At 35.9% G+C, this 21726-nt stretch overlaps 1 protein-coding gene across 3 annotated transcripts in view; it reads right to left on the reverse strand.

The window, feature by feature from the left end:
- The window catches only part of USP32 (ubiquitin specific peptidase 32), a 128330-nt gene that overhangs the window by 71651 nt on the left and 34953 nt on the right, over positions 1 to 21726 (reverse strand). For all 3 annotated transcript variants that reach the window (XM_054574848.1, XM_054574849.1, XM_054574847.1), the window contains exons 3-5: positions 19021 to 19126; positions 14491 to 14609; positions 8685 to 8844 (exon numbers count right to left, since the gene is read on the reverse strand). In XM_054574848.1, the coding sequence (XP_054430823.1) occupies positions 8685 to 8844; positions 14491 to 14609; positions 19021 to 19126 (385 nt within the window). The remainder of the gene's footprint in view (positions 1 to 8684; positions 8845 to 14490; positions 14610 to 19020; positions 19127 to 21726) is intronic.

A 21726-nucleotide genomic window follows, 5' to 3' on the forward strand; every position in this document is an offset into this window, starting at 1 on the left:
AGACTTCAAAGTGCATGACTACAAGACTTCAAGACTGTGAAATTCCACAAAATGACAGCACCTCAGGAACACTGATCCATGTAACTGCAAGCCTTTATAATTCTCAGACTTCAAAACTATGAGACTGTGAAATTCCAAATCAACATTAAATCTGCCTATACAGACTTCGGCAAGGGATCCCCTTAAATGAGTGACACCAAGTAAGGGATCGTTATACAGATTCAGAAATAGCTTTGGCATTTTATCATCTCACATCATCACAAGAAGAAGGGTGAGTACACTACAATAGGATATTTTGAGAGACCATATTCACATATCTTTTATTAGAGTATATTGTTGTAACTGTTACATTTTATTAGTTGTTAATCTTTTACTGTGCCTAATTTATAAATTAAATTTCATCATAGGTATGTATGTACAGGAAAAAACAGCGTGTCTGCGCGTGTGTGTATAGAAAGAGATAGACAGGCAGACAGAGAAACACATGGGTACTATCCAGTTTCAGGAATCCACTGGGGGTCTTAGATGCATCCCCTATAGATAAGGGGACTACTATACGTTCTCATTTCTATACTTCTAGGTACTGAGTATACAGGGTGCAGCAATAGTAGGTTTACAGTTCTGAGCACCCAAAACACAGAATTTATTCTTGTACTATTTATTAATTATTGTGTTATTTTCCATACAAACAACTGTGCTCAATAAGTACTGTATTTCTGATTGATGTTCATATAATAAATTAGAACACAGAAAGATCACACCAATTGTGCCCCAAATTTTTTACCTTTGAAGACTAAGTTTACTTATCTCCCTAAAAAAACACATACACAACTTTATATGGGACAACTGTAATAGCATAAGCAATAAAATATACTTTAAAAAAAAGCAATTTCTTTGTTGAAGGAGAAATGTGAAAAGACATTCAGAAGAAAAAAATGATCAGATTGGTTATGGTTACCAACTGAAACTATGCTTTAGAGTTCCCTTTTAAGTTTATGTGACCTGTTCATTTTTGGGTTACAGACTGCAATCCATTAATCAAATATATGCCAAAAACAAGCTATAGTAAATTATATGCATTATATTATTATTATTATTACTCAAACATTTTATATGAATTGACAGCCGAATTTCTGAGATGAAAGAAAGCAACTAACCTTATTCTCACTTAAAGAAGAGGTAATAATTGTAGTAGTTGCTCTACTTGCAATTCATAAACCAATACCAAAAACTTCTAATTCATAAGCTAATAGGAATGAATTTATCACCCATCTACAAGTATAATTTTATTCTGGTTCACAATAGCAGCACACCATATTCCCAACATTCTAAATAGTTCTTGTCTGTACTTTGGTCCATCCTGATCAAGTCCCACCTTACCAGGGGCTACAGCTGTAGAAATAGCTCTTTAATGTCAGAATTGGAGTCTCCTTTTTTTTTTTTTTTAAGCCAGGCAAAATGTCCAATTGTTTTCAAACAGTTGCAGAGTTCTTCAACATTTTTGAGGAACAGTCAGCTCAAAAGCAATGACCTTTTGAGATGTACTTAAAATGGCTGTAAGCCTTATGTCATTTACAATCAGGTAAGAGGATAAAGAAGGAGAGATGTACAGATTTACTAGTGGCTTAAGGTCCAAGAATCACTAAACTACTTCTTTACTTATTCAAAAAAGGTTTTAACATTGCAAACTAAAATGTGACAAGGGAATATAACAATGTACATATTTTTAGTTGAGATAATGTTAAAATAAAAACAATATAAATTTGAATTAGGTATAAAAAAATCAAAATGTGTCCTATGGGCCTAAAATTAGCCAAAAATACTACATTACTTACTTCAGAATCCAAATTCTGTAACTAAAAGAAATCGCTGAGGTAGCAGGCTTTATTCACTCTTACGATACATTTTAAGAAAACTCCATAAACTCTTTCTTAGTACATAGCTAAATTCTATGAAAAATATGATCAACATTAAGGAAAAATAACTCTCAATTAGTTCTTAAAAATAGTTCTTCAAAATCATACTTATTCTATTATATTTCACTTCAGGTAAATGGGCAATTATTCAATAATCTTGCCTTGATCAAATAAAATTAATAACTGAAGAGAAATAAAAAAATAATCATAAGTATCCCAAAGGGGGAAAAAAGGAAATTGGAAAAGTGAATCTGCAAGATTCTCTACAGTCTAAAGAAGATGGCTCACCATAACAACTGCCACAAGACTACCTCCTCTTATCTGCAATTACAAGCTACTCATAAAAGATTAAAGAATAAAATGAGTGTGTCAATAAACTGCCTTCAAGTCCTAAAATGATAATAAGCATGCACTCTGGGTTCAACTGTCCCAATGCTGGCACCTACTTGTCATTTCATCCTGAGAAATTTTAACTTCTCAAAATGTAGTCCATGGTCTATCTACATCAGAATTACCCTGGAAATCCAAGAAAATACAGAGTCCTAGGGCCCATTGAATAAATATCTTTGATGATAGAACCAGTAACCTGCATTTTTAATACCCTCTCCAAATAATTCTAATGCTCAATAAAGACTGGTAACTACCAATATATCATAGTGGCCTTAATGTAGATGATTAAAATTATAAATAACAGAAAATTAAAAGCATATTATTTCTTCAGGCTTTTACTGCACACTATTCACTTATTTCTATGGCCACCAGGGAAATCAACAGGTGCATTATGAGAGCAGATAAAATAATTAGACAATTCCCTTTTATTTAAAGGAAGCTGATCCTCCATGTGCCTTCACTTAATGCTGATCAGTTTTCTGTATCTCACATCATTTATTTAACCAAAAGTGTTAGAAGGAAGACCTTAGAACTAACTTTGTGACCTTCATAAGTTCCTTAAATTTTAAAGGTCATAATTCATTTTCTCCCTAAAACATGGTATGTCTTTATATAAATCTCTACATATTATGAAGTTGTTAAAGTTTATTCAAACATGACTAATTTACCTTAATCCTTATCTTTGGTATAGGTTTAGCCCTATAATCCTAAAACAACATGTATCTTCTGCTCACTGCTACAGAAATCAAATGTTTAAATTAGTATTTACAATGTAGACTTTTAAAGGCTGAAAAATTTTCAACACAGCTCAGTCCAGTAACATGCACATAGTCTACTGCACTAAGAAAAACTCAAAGATGAATAGAACAGGAGCATTGTACTCAAGGGACTTGTAACTTCTGAAGAGAAACAAAGCCATTTTTGATGGGCTTTAAGGTAAGGCAAAAAGTATCTTAATTGCTTTAACTAAAATGTAAAGTGTGTAGGAATGCAAATAAAAAAGTAATTAATTCAAACGGAAGAAAAATGGAGAAGGTGTGACAAAAAAGGCTGCACCTGAGTTGGGTTTTGATGACAAGTTAGTATTTCAATTGTCAAGAGCTGAAAGAATGCATTCTTAAATGGAGAGATATTAGAAGTGATGATATATAGGGTAGTTATAAAAGTTCATGGTAAGTATAGTCATGAAACATTGACAAAGCTCTGCAGTTGAAGCAGAGAACATGTGAAGGGAACTGGGTTTGGAAACTTCAGAACAGGGAACTAAGAGACTTTAGAGAGAACAAAGCTAAGGAGTTTAAACTTTGTTCAATAGAAAATGAAGAATTTTCAAAGGTTTCTAAGAAGTGATTTTTTTTTAATGTAAACAAAAAAGTGTCCTTAATTCTTTCCTATCATTAATATGATTAACATGTGCTTAGGAAATAAGGAAAACTATTACAACAATATCATCAAGAAAGACTCAAGAAGTATGACTAAGTTAAAATTGATAGGCTCTAGTATGAAGTTTGATAAGGAAAAGTCAAAGGTAATCGCCAACTGAATGCCTAAAATTGCAAATACTATTAACCAAGATAGAAAAGGTAGCATATGCTGTTTGCTTTTTCTTTTTCACCTTTAAATTGGTCAAAGTAAGGAAAGAGGAACTTGGTTTTATATATGAGATTAAGATGTTATAACATACATCCAGGAGGCATTAATTTAAATAAATATACACTTAAGAGATACCTCCAGACCAAAAACACTTCATCTAGGTGTATCACCTGAAAAGATATGAAAGATAGGTGAAGCAATGGAAATGGCTGTAATAAAGCAAAGCATGCACGCCATTGAAGAATAAAATAGAGCTAAAGGAGAAATAACTCATATTTCAAAAGTAGGCAGAAAAAGGAGAGAAGTACAGGAAAATCAAATAATAAAAAACTAGGAAACTACATACAATGTTTCAAAAGCAAACGAAGAACAGAATTTCAAGAAAACCAAATGCTCAATAGCACTAAAATGCTGCAGAGATATCAGTAGTACAATGACACACACAATTTAGAAATTAGGTTATCACTGCAGGTGAAACAATGGATCTACATTAAAATTTGTTTTAATTCAAGATAAATATTTTAATAAGGCAAAGGCATTGTAACTTTCAGATATTATTAAAAATCAAAAAATCTTCTCAAATAAATAAAAATAAATAGAAAAGATAATTTTCAAAAAAAAAAAATAGAGCCAGATAGTGGGATACTATCTTGAAACTTATTCTGACTGATTACATTTAAATAAGTCTGTAATTTTAAATGCAGTGCTTTCAAAAACAACCAAAGTAGTATTTGCATTTGCAAAGTATGTCAGAACTAACTTAATTTTAAGGAACTAACAAAGACTCTTCCTTGACCCAATTTTAGTCCTGCCCCTCTGAACCCTTTTCACCTAGGCCTAGAACAGCCCCCATCTTGACTTTGGCCTGCTTAGCCTACTTTTAGTGAAGAACTCTGCCAAGTCACCCTCCTAACCTTGACAGCTGATCAAGTTACCCATACCCCGTCTTTGATGAATAACTCTGTGGCCTGCCCTAGATGTTCTCTTAGTAATTTTCCCCCCCACTGACCCCTTCACCCAGCTTCTTGTCTATAACTCCCCAACTGTTCTTGTTATATTTGGAGTTAAGACCAATCTCTCTCCCCTATTGTAATCCACTACAAAGTCTTCTGGAGGGTTTTTTTTGTTTTTGTTTGGGTTTTTTGGGGTTTTTTTTTCTTTTTTTTGCATTTGCTAAAGAGGAAATTATTACTCAATACATTTTTTAAAAAAAAACCCTCCTATGATAATAAGGTATGTTTGTTTCCAACAAATAAGAAAGGAAAGGGGTGGGAGTGGAAGAGAAGATTCATGAAGCTCATCTGAGCTAGGGCAAACTGTTGGAGCCCGTGAGCTCTGTGAGTTCATGTAAAATGGGCAGCTATTCCTAGGTGAAATATAAGCATTTATCTAGCCTGTTCCTGGAGACTTTTGTCATCATGAGAAAAAGTAAGTGCACCCTGGACTTTCTGATCTAGGCTTCCCTGGAGTAATAAGATTGGAGGTAGAGGGATGGAGAAGGAGAAATTAAGAGCCTGAAGAATACTGAACATTCTGGTTTGCTGATTTCTGGGATATGTTGAGGTCCTTCACATAGTGGATCAGACACACTACCTCATTCACTTCGTAGGTCTCCAATCCCAGCTCCTTAGTTAATCTTAAAATATGATTCTGGATTGGCTCAACATAGGATCCTCCAAGGTCCATATGTTAACCATTTGGTTTCTAATGGTGTAAGTTCTGCCTCCCAAATTGCCCCAGACTTCCAGAACCACATTCTGGCCTGCATCATGCAGAAGTTTAGTTCCTGCCATACTTGTTTTCTTTTCTGCTTTATCCCCAACACCTGGGAGACTACCTGGCATGTAGACATCTTTATCAAATATTTGTTGCTGTAATGGGAGGGGCCAATTCCATCTGGTTGAAAGAAGGTATAATTCAGACCTGGGGATCCTGTGATCCTTGACAAATATTTTCTGTATGTAGCTGTATGTGTCTCCCTATGCTTAATGTGCCAGTCTTTTTTTTTTTTTTTTTTTTTTTTTTAAGATTTATTTTTTAGAGGGAGGGTAAGGGAGAGAGAAAGAAAGGGAGAGAAACATCAACATGCAAGAGAAGTACTGACCAGATGCCTCTTGCACATGGCCCACAACCCAAGCATGTGCCCTGACCTGGAATCAAACTGTTGACCTTTCGCTCTGCAGAATGACATTCAACCCACTGAACCACGCTGGTCAGGGCTGTGCTGCAGAGTTTTAAAATCTTCCTAACCATCCTAACAAGTGTCAGAATAACTTTTTTTTAACATAAGTCATTCAGGGAGAGTAGTCATACTCTTACCCAAATTAACAAACAAACAAAAAAAAATCATCACACATTCACAAATGAAAGCGGAAATTCAGCAGAATATCCATAAGACTGACAACTTAAATACTAATGTAAGTTAGCATTTATAGTAGTGTAAAAAGATTCCCTAATTTTTTGTGCAAAACAAGCTTTTAAAAAGGCTCTCCTTTCATCCACTACAGTCCTCCACACTCTACCAACTGAGCTATCGAAGTCCCTGCTAAAAAAAGGCTCTCCTTTGAAAAATAAAGACAAGGGCACTGAAAACTAGTATAATCAAGTTCATTGACTACTTATGCCAGAATTTATCAGTCAGAACTGCTGGTAACAATGAAATGAAATAAATGGAAAAGTAGTTAGTATATAAATAGTAGCCAAGTTATGTTACATAAAGCAATAGATACAAATAGCATTTCACATCCAAGGTCCTCTAATCAGTTAACAAATACTTCTTTAAGACTTGCCACAGAGAAAGGAGAGAATTATAGTTTCTTGATTTAAGAGAGATGACAAGTATAATACAAGAATGAAAGTGGTAAGTTCATTTAAGAAGGGTACAAAAAAGGTGTTGAGAGTTCAGAGGAAGGTAAAATCATCTCATAAGAAGGCAAAAAAGGTTTTTTGAAAACACAGAAGCATGTGATTTAAGTCTTCAAACATGACTAGGATTTATAGAGAGAAGTAAAGGAAAAGGCATTGCAGCGTTATGAAGTAACATAAGCAAAAGCCCAGTATAGGTAACTTTCCTGTAACCACAGGGAAGAATAATAGAAGTTAACACTGGGGCCTGTGTGGTGGTGGACTGAAAAGCATCCCTCAAAAATTCATGAGCTGGGTAGCTCAGTTGGTTAGAGCATCGTCCCAATATGCCAAGGCTGCAGGTTCGATCTCTCCAGTTAGGGTACATATAAGAAGCAACCAATGAATGCATAAGTAACTGGAAAAAGAAATTGATGTGTGTCTCTCTCTTCTCTCTCAAATCAATAAATTAATTGTAAAAATTAAGTAACACCTCAAAAAATTCATGATCACCTGGAATCTCAGGATGTGCCCTTATTTAGAAAGAGTAGAGTCTATGCAGATATAATGAATTAAGGATCTTGAGGTAAAAACCATTGTGGACTGAGGTTGAGCCGCAAGTCCAATGACCTGGTGACCTTATAAGAAGAGGAAAGGACACAGAGACACATACACAAAAAGGCCATGTGAAGAGAGACAGAGATTGGAGTTAGGCTGCCATAAGCCAAGCAAAGCCTGTGGTCACCAGAAGTTGGGAGAGGGAAGAAAGGATTCTTCCCTAGGTCCTTCAAGAGGAACATGACTGTTAACCCCTTGATTTCAGCTTCCAGAACTGTGAAAGAATAAATTACAGTCGTTTCATTTTATGAATTATGGTCATTTGTTACAGTAGCCCTAAGAAACTAATAAAGGTTGGCTATTAACATTAGTTGACAACTAGTTGTGAAATAGTAAGAAACTGGCCCCTAGCTCCCACTAATATTTGGTCTTTAACCAAACTCATAATTTTGGGTGACTGGAGATTCTGAAATGAAGCTCTTGAATCCCTTGGAATTTCTTGGGTAATAGGAGTCTTTGTTCTATATGAGGTGACTCATGGTGGGCTCCTGGATGGGGGCTAATTACCAAAAAGACCAAGCCATAATTTGAAATTTGTAACTCTCAGCTGCACTCACCAATCTCTGGAGAAGGGAAAGGACCTAGGAATTGAATAAATAATTCATCATGGCTACATGATGAAGCCCCCATAAAAATCCCCAAAGTATGGTGTTCAGAGAGCTTCAAGATTGAGGAAAATATCCACATGCCTGCAGAACTGGTGCATCCCAGCTCCACAGGGACAGAAGCTCCTTTCCAGATCTTGCTCACAGTTTAGTCAAAATTTAAGACATCTCTTCATCTGGCTGTTCATCTGTATCCTTTAACATATCCCATATTATGTAATAAATCAGTGAACTGTTTTGTGAGCTGTTCTAGCAAATTACCAAACCCAAGGAAGGAGTCATAGGAACCTCTACTTTATAGCTGGTTGGTCAGAAGCATGGTGATAACCTGGACTTGTGACTGGTATCTGAAGTGGGGGACAGAGGGGCAGTCTTGTGGGACTGAGTCCTAAACCTATGAGGTCTATGCTAATTCTAAATAGACAGTATCAGAATTGAAATGAATTTTAAGACACCCAGTTAGTGTCTGCAGGACACTGGAGAATTTCTTGGTGTAGGGGGGAAAACCCACACGTTTGGAATACAAAGGATTCAGTGAGTAGACAAAAAAGACAGTTTTCCTTTTTAGCTAAGTACTTAATGCTCCAGCATTTCATTTTATTACATTTTAGAATGAAATATCTACTGACAATAAATTTCTTCTTTACAGGCATATGCTCATATTACCAGGCAATTATATTAAAAAGTTAACAGAAAACAATGAAATGTCATTACTTACAATGTGTGACTCCAGCCAAAGTTTGGTAGAAAGTGGGAGTATCACTATCATCAGTGAGGGTCACATATACACCGCCAGATAAGAGCCAACGAGAAAAAGTAAAAGCATCTTTGTTTAGAAAAAGCCAATTTCTAAACTTTTCATAGTTTACCTTTTCACCCTAAAATTAAAACAAGAAAACATAGTTTAGTCAAAATTTAAGGTATCTTACTGGAACATGCACAACTTAAAATCTGCAATTAGTTGACATTTACCTACAAAGGAAGAATTATCTAACTAACAATATAGGCTGTAATCTTGGAAAACAAGCTGTTTTCAAAAATAATTGAACTTCAGAACTTCTATTTACATGAAATCTACATGCTAATTGCAACTCATTTCATCAATTCATTAAAGCAGTGCATTGCTACTAATAAGCCACATTTTATTTGCTGAGGTATATCCTAAAATCAGTAAACTGCATTTCTTTTCATATTAAACAAATCCAATTTATCACTTGCCTTATCCCTTTTTCTTTACCACTTCGATCTGTCTGAATTAATATATTTTAATTAAATATGTATGAAATTTAAGTGTGGTTTTAAATTTCATTAACAAATTAAAAACTATACAAGTCCTCAACCCGAAGGCATTAGTGAAAACTTCTATTCACAAGTCAACAAGAATACAAAGAGAAACAAGCAGATTTCTATTTCCTTGCTTTCTTTCCTTGCTAAATCTTTCTTTGCCATGCTAAATCTCTGGGAAAAAATAGTGCCCAGGCTAAGAAAGAATATCACATACATGGCTATGCAGTTAATCTCCTTGGAAGACAGGGGGACCTAGGTTGAGTGAGGGCCAGATGCTACTATGAGAAAAAGGGAGATGCAACTCACATGGAAGTACAATGAAGAATGACATTCATCAGCCTAACAGCTCTAATCCTAATAATATATTAAGGATTACAGAAGGATAATATACAGAAAACTTATAATCTAAAAAGAATATGGTAGAAATAATTCCCATGTTGTTTAGTAATATCCTATTAAGTACAACATATAATTAGCTTACTAGTTTCTAAACATTTAACAGCATAATTCAAACACTCAAGACAATAAGTCTGGTTTTTCTGTATGGAAGAATGTGGTATTCAGACTTGCTACAGGGACATGTGAGAACATTGCCAAAATGTTCAGAAATTAGGGATCGTAACTGTATTTTTTCTCTACCATATGTTTAGTCTAGAAGGAGTGTTAGCAGTATAAATTCCACAAGCCGATGCTCATTTTCGCACATGTTAACATCTCTGACATTGGAATAAGTCTTAAAATCAATAATACCCTTAAATTATAACTGGCAGCTCAGATGTTGTTACAAGATACATGTTATTTATATACCCTAAGAAAGAAAAAAGCTGCCAATTATAAATTACTTCTACCACATTCACATATAGTTAATATATAATGAGTATTTACAATACCCTGAGCACCATTCTAAACATTTTTATATTAATTAAATCTTTAAAGCAACTCTCTAGGAAATACTATTATCATCCCCATTTTACAAATGAGAAAACTAAGGCACTGAAAAGTTATGTAGCCCTGGCATGTGTGGCTCAGTTGGTTGCAATATCATCCTGTAAACCAAAATGTCAGGGGTTTGATTCCTGGTCAGGGCATATGTCTAGGTTGCAGTTCAGTCCTGTCTGGGTAGGTGTTTCTCTCATATTGATGTCTATCAATGTCTCTCTCTCTCTATCCCTCTTCCTCTCTGACTGCCCCCTCCTTCCCTCTCTCTCTCTCTGAAATCAGTGGATGTATCCTCAGTTGAGGATGAAAAAAAAGTCATGTAATTTGTTCAAGGTTATATATACAGTGGCAGAGATAGGATTGAACCCAAGTTTCTATGCATAAGCTGTATACCACACTGCCTAACTTAGTAAAATATAAAGTAACCTGAAAGTAAAATATAAAGTAACCTGAAATCCACCTCCTCATCCAGATCACTCCAAATAACTACTAGCACCAAAATCCCATCTGTCAAACCTGACTTTTTATGTTCTTGAGTCAAGGATCTCATCTAAAAAATGAAGCAAAAGGAAATCTCCTTTTATAAATTGTCATAATAGTAATCTAAAAAAAATTCCAATACTATAAAAGGTAATTAAAAATAAATGGAACCTGAAACTGATACATCTTGAAAAACAATGTAACCCATGAATTTCCACTTTAAGAATCAACTACCAAAAAAAAATTCAGTAAAAAAGAAAAAATACAACTCCAGTGTGGATTCACTTTACAACATCATCTATCAAAGCTAATAAAGCCAAGACAGAAAAAGCAGAGACCCATTCCATGTCACTCAAATTCAGGTGCTAGATCCATATCTTTTAGCTCAAGTTTACCTTTTTATAGTTTTGGGGGTTATTCAGGAGTACAAAAACACAGCAAAAAGCATTGTTATGGAAGGTCCAAATAAGTCTATTTCTAAGTAAATCAATGTTGAAACATGGTATTTTGAAAAGCTATGGTCTCGGATACAATCATCAGAAAACGTACTCAGAAAATACCGCACGTAAATACATCAAACAGCTGTATCAGATAAAATTAACCCATTTACAATGTTGAGTTTTATCATCCATAAGTATCTAATGATTTACATAGCCTTACACATGAATATTCCAAAACCTTGACTTCCCATTCCTTTGATCTTTCCTCTTCCAAGGCTCTTGTCTTTCATACAACACTACTGCAGGTAATTTTTACCATAATCTTATGATCCTTTTATTATAATAAGCATTGCCCTTACTATAAATGCAATTTTAAGCATCTCAACATCATAATTTCCTCTTGAGTACACTCCTTCTAGCATCCTGACTCCAGTGATTTTTGAATTCAATAGGACCTACTCCAGTGACCTACATTCCACGTTGTGTCTCAGTGATCAAAGGTCAAGTCATTTGACCTTTCAGTTTATTTGACATAAACACTCTTTATTCTTAAAACATTTTTATCACTTGGCTTCCAGGCTACTCTTTACTTCTGGCTCTCTGCACAGACTATTTTTTAAGCTCCTGTTTTGGATTCCTCTTCATCTTGTCATCTCTAAACAATGGAATACAGTATTCAGTCTTCCCATCTGTTCTGTATCTAGAAGTCAACAAATCCTTTCCCCTCAACTCCAACTTACTATGTCCAAAAGCACAGCTGACAATTCCACTTGAATGTCTAATATGATTCTCAAATTCAATTATACCCTAAACCTCTTGATACTGAAGCCCCAAACCTCTCTCTTCAGTAGTCTTAGCCATCTCAGTTAATGGCAACTTATTTATGAAATCAGGCCAAACACCTCAGTCATTCTCTTCTCTTTCCGTCACAGATCTTGTCAACCCCACCTTAAAAATAAATGCAGAATCTAAAACATGTCTCATCACCTCCTTGCTGCACCACGATCTTAATGGCCATCACCTCTTACTGTTACCATAAGTTAGCCAGAGTGCCAGGGCAGTCTCTGCCCATTGGCCAAGATGGCTGCACAGGAGGCTCTTACACTGAAAGCTAGAAAGATGAATGGATAGGGTCTGAGCACATCAAAAGACAGAAAGAAAATTGGATTAGGAAAAAAGCCCTCCTCCCCCTTTCCTTATGAGAACTACTGGCTTGAGCAGAAAGATTGAGATGGTCTTTGAGAAGGGAGTCCTTCTTTAGCCCAGGTTGTGCAGTATCTGAATAAACCGCTTTCCTTTTGTACCAACACCTGCCTCACGAGTTTGGTTTTTGTAGTAGCAGGCAGCCCAGCCTTCATTTTTGGGGTTTTTTTTTTTGTCTGGTAACATTACCTAGGTCATTTAGATACCTCAATTGGACTCTGTCCAGCCTACTCAACACACAAAGGCCAAAACGATCATGTTTAAAAAAAAATAATAAACAAAAACACAACTCATGTACTCTTCTGCTTAAAACCTTTCCATCTCACTAATGGTGAACAGTCAAAGAACTCACACTGTCCTACAGGGTCATATATAATACCCACATTCCATGCCACCCCCTCTCCCAACCTCTGTAACTTCATTTCCTACTACTGCCTAGCTCACTTCATTCCAGCTAAATTGGCCTCTCTGTTGTTCCTTATACATGTCAAGCACACTCCCACCTCAGAGTCTTTGCTATATTCTCTTTGTGAAAAGAGCTTACCTCAGATGTCTGGTTTTCTCTCTCACTTCCTTTAATTTTTTTTGTTCAAATGTCACATTATCCCACAAGTCTTTCCTAACTATTCTATACAAAATACTGACACTCAGCCATCTCCTCCCTATTACCATGTATCTCCTTTACTCTATTTTATTTTCCCCCTAATTATCAGAGAGAGAGAGGCAGAGAAACATGGATCCAATTCCCTCTCACATACCTCCAACCTGGAACCTGGCCCACAACCCAGGCATGTGCCCGGAATAGGAATCAAACCAGAGACCTTTCTGTTTGTGGTACAATGCCCATCCCATTGAGCAACACCAGTCAGGGCTGTGCCTTAATTTTAGAGAACTGTGGAGCTAACCACATTAATTGCCATCTATAAAGTGGGAATGTCCTTATAAACCTTTTAAAATGAAAAAATGCACATTTTCCCCTCAAATGAGCAAAGAGTATTAACACATTTGACATCTCTGGAAAAAATCCAATTATCTAGCCTGAAAAGATTATATTACCTTTTTTCTGACCAAGAAATGTTTGTTTCTAGGGCGGGGGGGGAAAACCCATAGCAAGCCTAGTTTGTCTTGAAATACTAAAATACTATCACAGCAACTTCCAGTGAATATGTCAGAACCAAAAATGCTAGCAGCCAGTCCTTTGCACTAAATACACAGAAATACTAAGTAAAATATAATACCATAATCACTGCCCAAAACTGCATGGCCAAGCTCAAAAGCAAGAAAGGGAAATCTCCAAGTGATAGCATTTGGAGTAATGAAAACTAAAGCCAGGGAGTCCAAAGAGATATTAGAACCAGGTAAATGCATATGGCTCTAGTATTGACAACCAATGCCTTTATAGTTAGGAAAGTAACTAAACTGAGTAAAAACTCCCTGAATAAAACTATGAGTAGTGAAGGACTGTCATATCTGTGAAATGAAAGTAGGTCAAATAGCCATCCGTAAGAAATCATACAGCACTGAGTGCCACAGGAAAGGTTCAGGAACTTCTAAAAGGGTTTTACTCTACCATCTCTAGGGAATTTTCCCATATGAGCAGACCTCTGAAAAGAAAAAAAAAAAAAAAGAATTTTTTCTGTAAAAGATACACATTTTCTATGGTTTAACCTTTATATAATAAAAATAGAAAACTTATGAAAAGAAAAAAAATGACAAAATTTTTAAACCTAAATATTTTACAATGCAAATCAACTGAGTAATAAATAATAATATAGGCCTGGAAGGGGCATACAGGTACCAGAATGGTTCAAGGCAAATGAGTGATATACCTGTATGTCCATGATGAAAATCAACGGCACTACAATGCTCAGGTTTCTACAGGATCACCTGTACAAGCATGTGTGTGTTGCTGTGAGAGCATGGGAATGTGTCTCCTTATGCTGTAAATATAGACAGCTACCTTTACAGTAGAACTGGGAACTTTGAGATTGACAAATACAGAAGTAATAAGTGTCATGTACTTTAAGCATAAAACTTAGTTGAAACATTAACTGTTAAACACAAAATTTCAAGAATATACACACATAAATGTCTATTCATCACAGCTAAACTCATTATACACTGAGTTAATATGTTGTCAATAAGTAGAGATAAAATGCAAATCTTTAAATATACCTCAGAGAAACACTTCCTGAGTGTATCTGGGACTTTACCGTCCACCACATGGAGCATTCTTTCCATTTCTTCCCGTGTAACATAACTTCCGGATTCACTTGCAAAAAGACTAAAAATGTCTAGGAGAAAGGGAAAATAAATTAATCTTATCACAGATTAAATATACCTTGGTGGAAGTAGGGAAGAAAAAGGTAGCAATTATTGAGTGATTACTAGTACCAAGAACTTTATAAACATGTAATTTAATTTATTCCTCGAGAAAGCCCCGCAATGCAAATTAAAGCAGCAATGTGATATCTTTTCAATCACACCAAATTTGGAAAAATGTTTAGGTGTGACAATACAGAAAGTTAACAATAATGTGGGAGACACAGAACCTCTTATACATTGTTAAGGATAGTATGAATTACTACAATAACTACAAATTATAGAACAATTTGCCAAAATCTAGTAAAGGTGAAGATGTATGGCAGAAATTCAGGGTCTAGGCAACTTCACTTCTACCTTTAAGAAACTCTCATACATGTGCATGTCAATGACCAGTGTTCACTAGAGTATTGTTTCTAACAGCAAAATTTAGGAAAAACAGATGAGTGCCTATCAACAAGCAAATACGTACAGTGAGATACAAATAAGCACACACACATAATGAAATACTATATAACAGTGAGAATAAAGGAATTAAGTGTTTTAAAATGGATAAATACCAAAATATTCAGAGAAAATGCATACTGCAAAATAATCTGTATAGTATACCATTAAAAGTTTAAATCTACAAAACAGCTGAAGATATGTTTAAGGATATATAAACATGTCATAAATAAAAACTTGTATGAGAAATGAAACATCGCCAAAGTCAAAAGAACAATAACCTCTGTGAAGGGAACAGTAGGGATGAGATCAAAGAGTGATATAAAAAGAGAACCTCACTTTGGCTATAATATTTTATATCTTTAAAAACAAGATCTAGGACAAATACAATATAGTGTAAAGAAATAATAAAGCTGGTTGAGGGTACACATTATATGCATGCTTGAAATTCTGCTATTGTGGGTTGAACTATACCCCTCAATAAGGTATACTGAAATCCTAACCTCTGGGTACCTGTGAATGTGACTTATTTGGAAAAAGAGATGACAGAAAGACAAAAGAGACATTCTATCCTTCTGAAGATCAGGTGGATACCACTGTCTGCCCTCCTATATCCTGCAGCCAATTCCCTTACGGAGACTACATATTACTGCAAGGCTCTGACCATCTGTTATGGGTTGAATTGTAGTCCCCCAACCCTGAAGATGTTGAAGTCCTAACTCCAGTACCTGGAATGGGGTCTTTGTGTATGTACAGTCAAACCTAGGTTCTCATATGTCTTCATTCTCAAACAATTCGGTTCTCGACCAAGTTGTTTACAGAAAAAATGTCTTGGTTGTCTAATGTACTTCGAGTCCTAATCCTCTACCAGATATCACGTTCATGCTCATACTTATGTGATCAGTCACCTGTCTCTCAGGCAGCAAAGGATATTCAAGTTTCAAACAAATCACTTCTCAAACAGTTTTCCAGAAAAAATTAAGTTCAAGAACTGAGGTTCTACTATAATCAACTTATGAAATCATTAGGATGGACCCTAATCCAATATGATTGATTATAAGATGACAAAACAGGTATTTCAAAGAAAGCCATGTGATCAGACAGGCAGATTAGAGTAATGGAGCCATAGGCCAAGAATTGATGGCTACCCCTAGAAGTAGGGAAGAAAAAAGGATTTTTCCCTGTAAGTTTCAGAGGAAGCTAAGCCCTGCTAATATCATAATTTTTGGACTTCTAGTCTCCAAAATTGTGAGATAATACCCACCCAATTCATAATACTTTTGTCATGGCACCTCTAGGAAACTAACAAAATTTTGTAATAAAAATGAAAAAAATTAAAATAATGTTTGTCTCTGTGACTCAAAAAAATTGTTATTTTTAATTACTGGCTGCCTGGAGCCAGAGTATATGTTTGCTGGTAGAGGGATGCTACTGAAAAAACTAGGATCACAGTTATATTCCAGTACATAAAATTGGGTTTATGGATATATTCATTATCTTGAATTAAACTTTTTAACAAGAATCTGTATAAAACATTATTGAGTAAATGAACCTTTGTTTCTATTTGTGAAGTAAAGCAAGAATAGACTGCTAAAAATATATGTCATCAGAATTTTTAAAATAACAAATTTATTGAGATATGCACATTCCTTAAAATTCATCCTTTAAAAGTATACAATTTATGCCCTTGCTGGTGTGGCTCAGTGGGTTGAGTGCTGGTGTGCAAAGTGAAAGTTTGCCAATTTGATTCCCAGCCAGGGCACATGCCTGGGTTGGGAGCCAGGTGTCCAGATGGAGGCACGCAAGAGGCGGCCAAGTGATGTTTCTCTTGCGCATCGACATTTCTCTCTCTCTCTTTCTCCCTCCCTTTCCCTCTCTCTAAAAAATACATAAAAATCTTTAGATATAAATAAAAATAAATAAAAGTGTACAATTCAGGCACTGGTCAAGTAGCTCAGGTGGTTAGACTGCTGTCCCAATAAACAAAGGCTGCAGGTTCGAACCCCAGTCAGGGCACATACAGGAAGCAACCAATGAATTGGTCAATAAGTGGAACAACAAATCCATCTTTCTCTCTCTTTCTCTCTCCCCCCTTCCCTCTCTCCCTCTTTCTCCTCTTCATCCCTTCCTCCAAGATTAATTTTTTTTAATTTTATTTTTTAAAAAAGTGTACATTTCAGTGTAATCTTCACCACTACCTAATTCCAGAACATTTTTATCCCAAAAAGAAACTTCATACTCATTAGTAGTCACTCTCCATTTCCATGTCCCCCTAGCCTCTGGCAACCACTAGCCTACTTTCTATCTTTATGAGTTTGTCTAATCTATACATTTTATATAAATAGAGTGATATAATATATGACCTAATTTGACTTGCATGTACCACTTAGCATAATGTTTTCAGGCTCATCCATATTGTAGAATGTATTGAGTTGGCCAAAAAGTTCATGGATTAGCTTGCTCCACAATCTCTTCCATTTCACATTATTGTAAAGTGTGTACTTTTCATTGCCGGTCAAAATTTGTTTTAAAAATGGAACATTTTTGTTACGCTTAAGTAGAGAGTCACATGCAGAAATATGGTCAAGAAGGTTTTTTCACTTGACTTACATGGAACCCAAACATCAAAGGGATTAACACACCAACCTGGTACAAATCATTTTCAATGCTTGACTTGGATATTTTGAGTATGAGGGCTATCTCCCACATGGTAGAATGGTTGATTGTTCTCAACTAATGTCTCCATTTGATCACTATCAACTCCACCTGGTCTCCCCAACAGCGGTACATCATCCAGCAAGAAATCTCCAGCATGAAATTTCACAAACCACTTCTGACATGTTTCATCAGTCACAGCACCTTCTCCATACACTACACAAATCTTTGTGTTTCAGTTGTGTTTTTACCTTTCTTAAAATAATAAAGCATACTATGCCAAAAATGTTGCTTTTCTTCCATCTTCCATATTAAAATAGCTACATGAAAATTCACCAATTTTGATAAGTTTTTTTTTTAGAGCACACTGATATGATAGCTGTCACAATAAAATCTAACAAAATTGTTTCGAATGAAGTTACAGACAGCTAAGCACTTGCTATTAGAGCCATTGTACAGAAACAAACTTTTTGGCCAACCCAATATCAGTACTTTATTCCTTTTTATTGTTGAATAATATTCTATTGTGTGGACATAGCACATTTTTGTTAAATACAGTAGTTGGACAGTAGGGTTTCTCTTCATTTGTGACTATTATGAACAGAGCTGTAATGAATATTCATGTATTTTTTTTTAATGACTACAGTTGACCCTTGAACCACACAGGTTTGAACCATGTGGGCCCATTACACAGAATTTTATTTTTCAACAAATACCTGCACAGTTTTTCCACCCACAGGTAGGAGTTCCCGCATACAGAGGGTCGACTGTATACATTGATCTGCGCCATTTTATATAGGGGCCTTGAGCATCTGTGGATTTTTGGTATCCGTAGAGGGTCCTGAAACCAAATCCCTTCCAGATACCAAGGGATAGCTAAGTTTTGAGTGGGTCAAAAGTTAAACACTAATTTTCAACTGCACAGGGGTTTATCCTCCTAATCCTCGCATTGTTCCTGGGTCAACTTGATGTTTAACAGAAGTCTGAGGAACTCCCAAACAGTTTTCTCAAGTGGCTGCACTATTTTAAACTTCCAACAGCAATGTATAAGGATTACAACTTTTCTACATCCTCTTAGGTGTAAAGTGGGGTCCTATTGTAATTTTAATTTACATTTCCCTAAGAACTAATTATGTTAGCATTTTTTCAAGTATTCATTGGCCACTTGTATATCTTCTTTGGAGAAATGTCAGTTCAAGTCCTTTGCTTGTCTTCAGAAATTTAAGGTAACATAATTCAGCACACACATCTATATTATCATTCTGAGATAATAAAAGTACTTACATTTTGCTTTCTCTTCATCTCTGCCTCTTGTAAGAAGGACAAGTCCAACTATTAAATTATTGAAGTGCAGTCCTTTTGATGTTCCACCAAAAGAACAGTAAATTACCTATGAGGAAATGATAAAGCCAACATCAGTTGTTTCTTGTTGAGGAATTTGAGGCTGATAACACCTCAAACAAATCTTATCTCCATCTCCAAATAAGGCCCTGGTAAACTAGTGAAATGATGTTCAGTTTCTCCCCCTTCTTCCTCTTTTACACCTTGTAATTGTACTGAGCCAAGAATATACTGCCTCTATTCTAATGTACATATATCACTGGCCATCACACTGACCATTTATTCTCTCTCTGGAGTCTTTATCAAGGTCCAGGAAGATATCGGTCTTTTCCTTTAATAGACTCCAATAATGTTATAAGGATTCTGTGGAATTATAGAACTTCCTTCAACTTCTATAAAACTTATACACATCATTTTGATTTGAAAGACTGACATTCTCCAACTGAATGTGTAAAACCATGCAGAAACTTCATTTAATATGACCTTTTCTTCTTTCTTTCCTTTTGATTCAAACTGGCACCCTGACTCGCCTGTCTCCTTTTTCCCTTGCATGTCCACTCCTTTAATCATTAAACCCTCAGAACAACAAGGTTCTGGTCGGCATCAAATAATCTCAGGAACAAAGCCTCAGGTCCCTTGACCACAGAGACAGAGTTTCAGTCAAACTAGAGTTCAGCTCCAGAATGACCCCACAAAACACATCCTTGTGAAAGCAGACAAAGTAGCTCCCTTAGTCACTATGATTAATGTTTTTTCCCTATATAACCAGCCCACCCCCAAGAAACCACTGGGAAGCCAGGTCTTAGAGCATTTGCTCATCCAGGACTCCAGGCATGGGCCACCTCCTGAACTAATAACTCCTTATTTTCTTTGCTGCAAACTTCTGTTCACTTTTTCTTAGGCTTTTTTGGGCACAAGCACACCCCTTCAGTCCGGTAACAAATGTTCAGAAATACAATGGCAAAAATATCAAATGTTTTTACACCTTAAATGTACAGTTATATGTCAAATATTTTCAATTAAAAAGGTAAAAAACTCCCTGGCTGGTGAGGCTCAGTGGACTGAGTGCTGGCCTGTGAACCAAAAGGTCAATGGTTCAATTCCCAGTCAGAGCATGTGCCTGTGTTGTGGGCTAGGTCCCCAATGGGGGGACACACAAGAGGCAACCACACACTGATGTTTCTCTCCCTCTTTCCTTTCCCCTCTCTCTAAAAATAAATAAAATCTTTTAGAAAAAGAGAAAAAGGTAAAAAGCTAAAAAGGAAACAGAGATCCCAAAATTCATTTTTTTACTCTTAAAAATGGGTATTATAATAATCAGAAATAAAGAAAAGCTATGCATAAGAGAAAAATAACAGCAATCACATAATTCATTCATCCAACAATTCTTAGCTGAGTGCCTAGGGTGCTACTATGATATAATAAGAAATTTATATTCAGTCTTCCTTCAGGTTCCTAACACATGAGCGTCGAAAACCCTTGGAATTTCCTGATATCAGTGAAAGGGGTATCTTTTGTTATCCATAAAAACCCTTTCAACCACACCTGAGTGTATGCTAATGAGGTGACTCTTGGACCCTTTACAAATCTTCAGAAAGGGAGCACCTAGCCAGAAAAAACTAACAGTATAACTAAGGGTTGGAACTTTCAGCCCCACTCCCCAATCTCTAGGAAGGGGAGAGTGGCTGGAGATTAAGCCAATCACCAATGGCCAATGGTTTAATAAATCATGCCTAGAAAACAAAACTTCCACACACACATACATAGAAAACAAACAAACAAAAAACCTCTGGGTGGTTGAACCAATCAAGGTTCTCTAAAGGTGGAGTACCCAAAGAGGACTCGGAAGTTCCATGCACCATTCCCCTGCAACCTCCAAGCTCCATCCCCAATACCTGGCCCAATACAACCCTTTCCATTTGGTTGTTCCTGAGTTGTATCCTTTATAACAACAAACTGGTAACAGTAACTAAAGTGCCCACCTGAGCTCTGTGAGCCATTCTAGCAAATTATTGAACCTGATGAGGGAGTCATGGGAACCCTTGAACTTAAAATGGCCAATTGGTCAGAAGTATGGGAGGTCCAGAACCTGAAACTGACATCTGATGGTGGGGGGAAGAGGAGGGGAGACCTGTGGGGTCTAACTCAGGGTAGTAAGTATCAGACTTGAATTGAATTGTAGGACATCCAGTTGGTATCAAGAAAATTGGAGAACTGATTGATGTGGAGAAAAAAAATCCATGTATTTGGTGTCAGAAATACTGTGCTGTTTAAAAAAACAAACAGACCAAAAAACCCTCCAAGATCTGACCTAGTATCTGCCATGCAGAATTTCTGTCAATAAATTGCATGATTAAATAATAATTCAAGAAATAAAATTCAGATATAATATAAAAATGAAAAATACATTAATTATATTTATAAATGTATTTAATAACACTCTGTCATCCAATGCCGAAAACTGTATATTCCTTGTGCCACTGATAGCAAAACCTAGCAAAAACTAGCCTGGAGAGATGGCTCCTCCACATCTGAACATAAAAACCAAAAAGGACATAAATACACATTGTGAAATAAATATTATTAGTTGGCCCCTGCACATACTGGAGGAGGATAACAGGAAAAAAACCTCTATCCCTGGGGGAGAAG

The sequence above is a fragment of the Pteronotus mesoamericanus genome, unplaced genomic scaffold (genome assembly GCF_021234165.1).
Source record: "Pteronotus mesoamericanus isolate MK-2021 breed Mesoamerican mustached bat unplaced genomic scaffold, CSHL_Meso_final contig_269, whole genome shotgun sequence".
Lineage (NCBI taxonomy): Eukaryota > Metazoa > Chordata > Mammalia > Chiroptera > Mormoopidae > Pteronotus > Pteronotus mesoamericanus.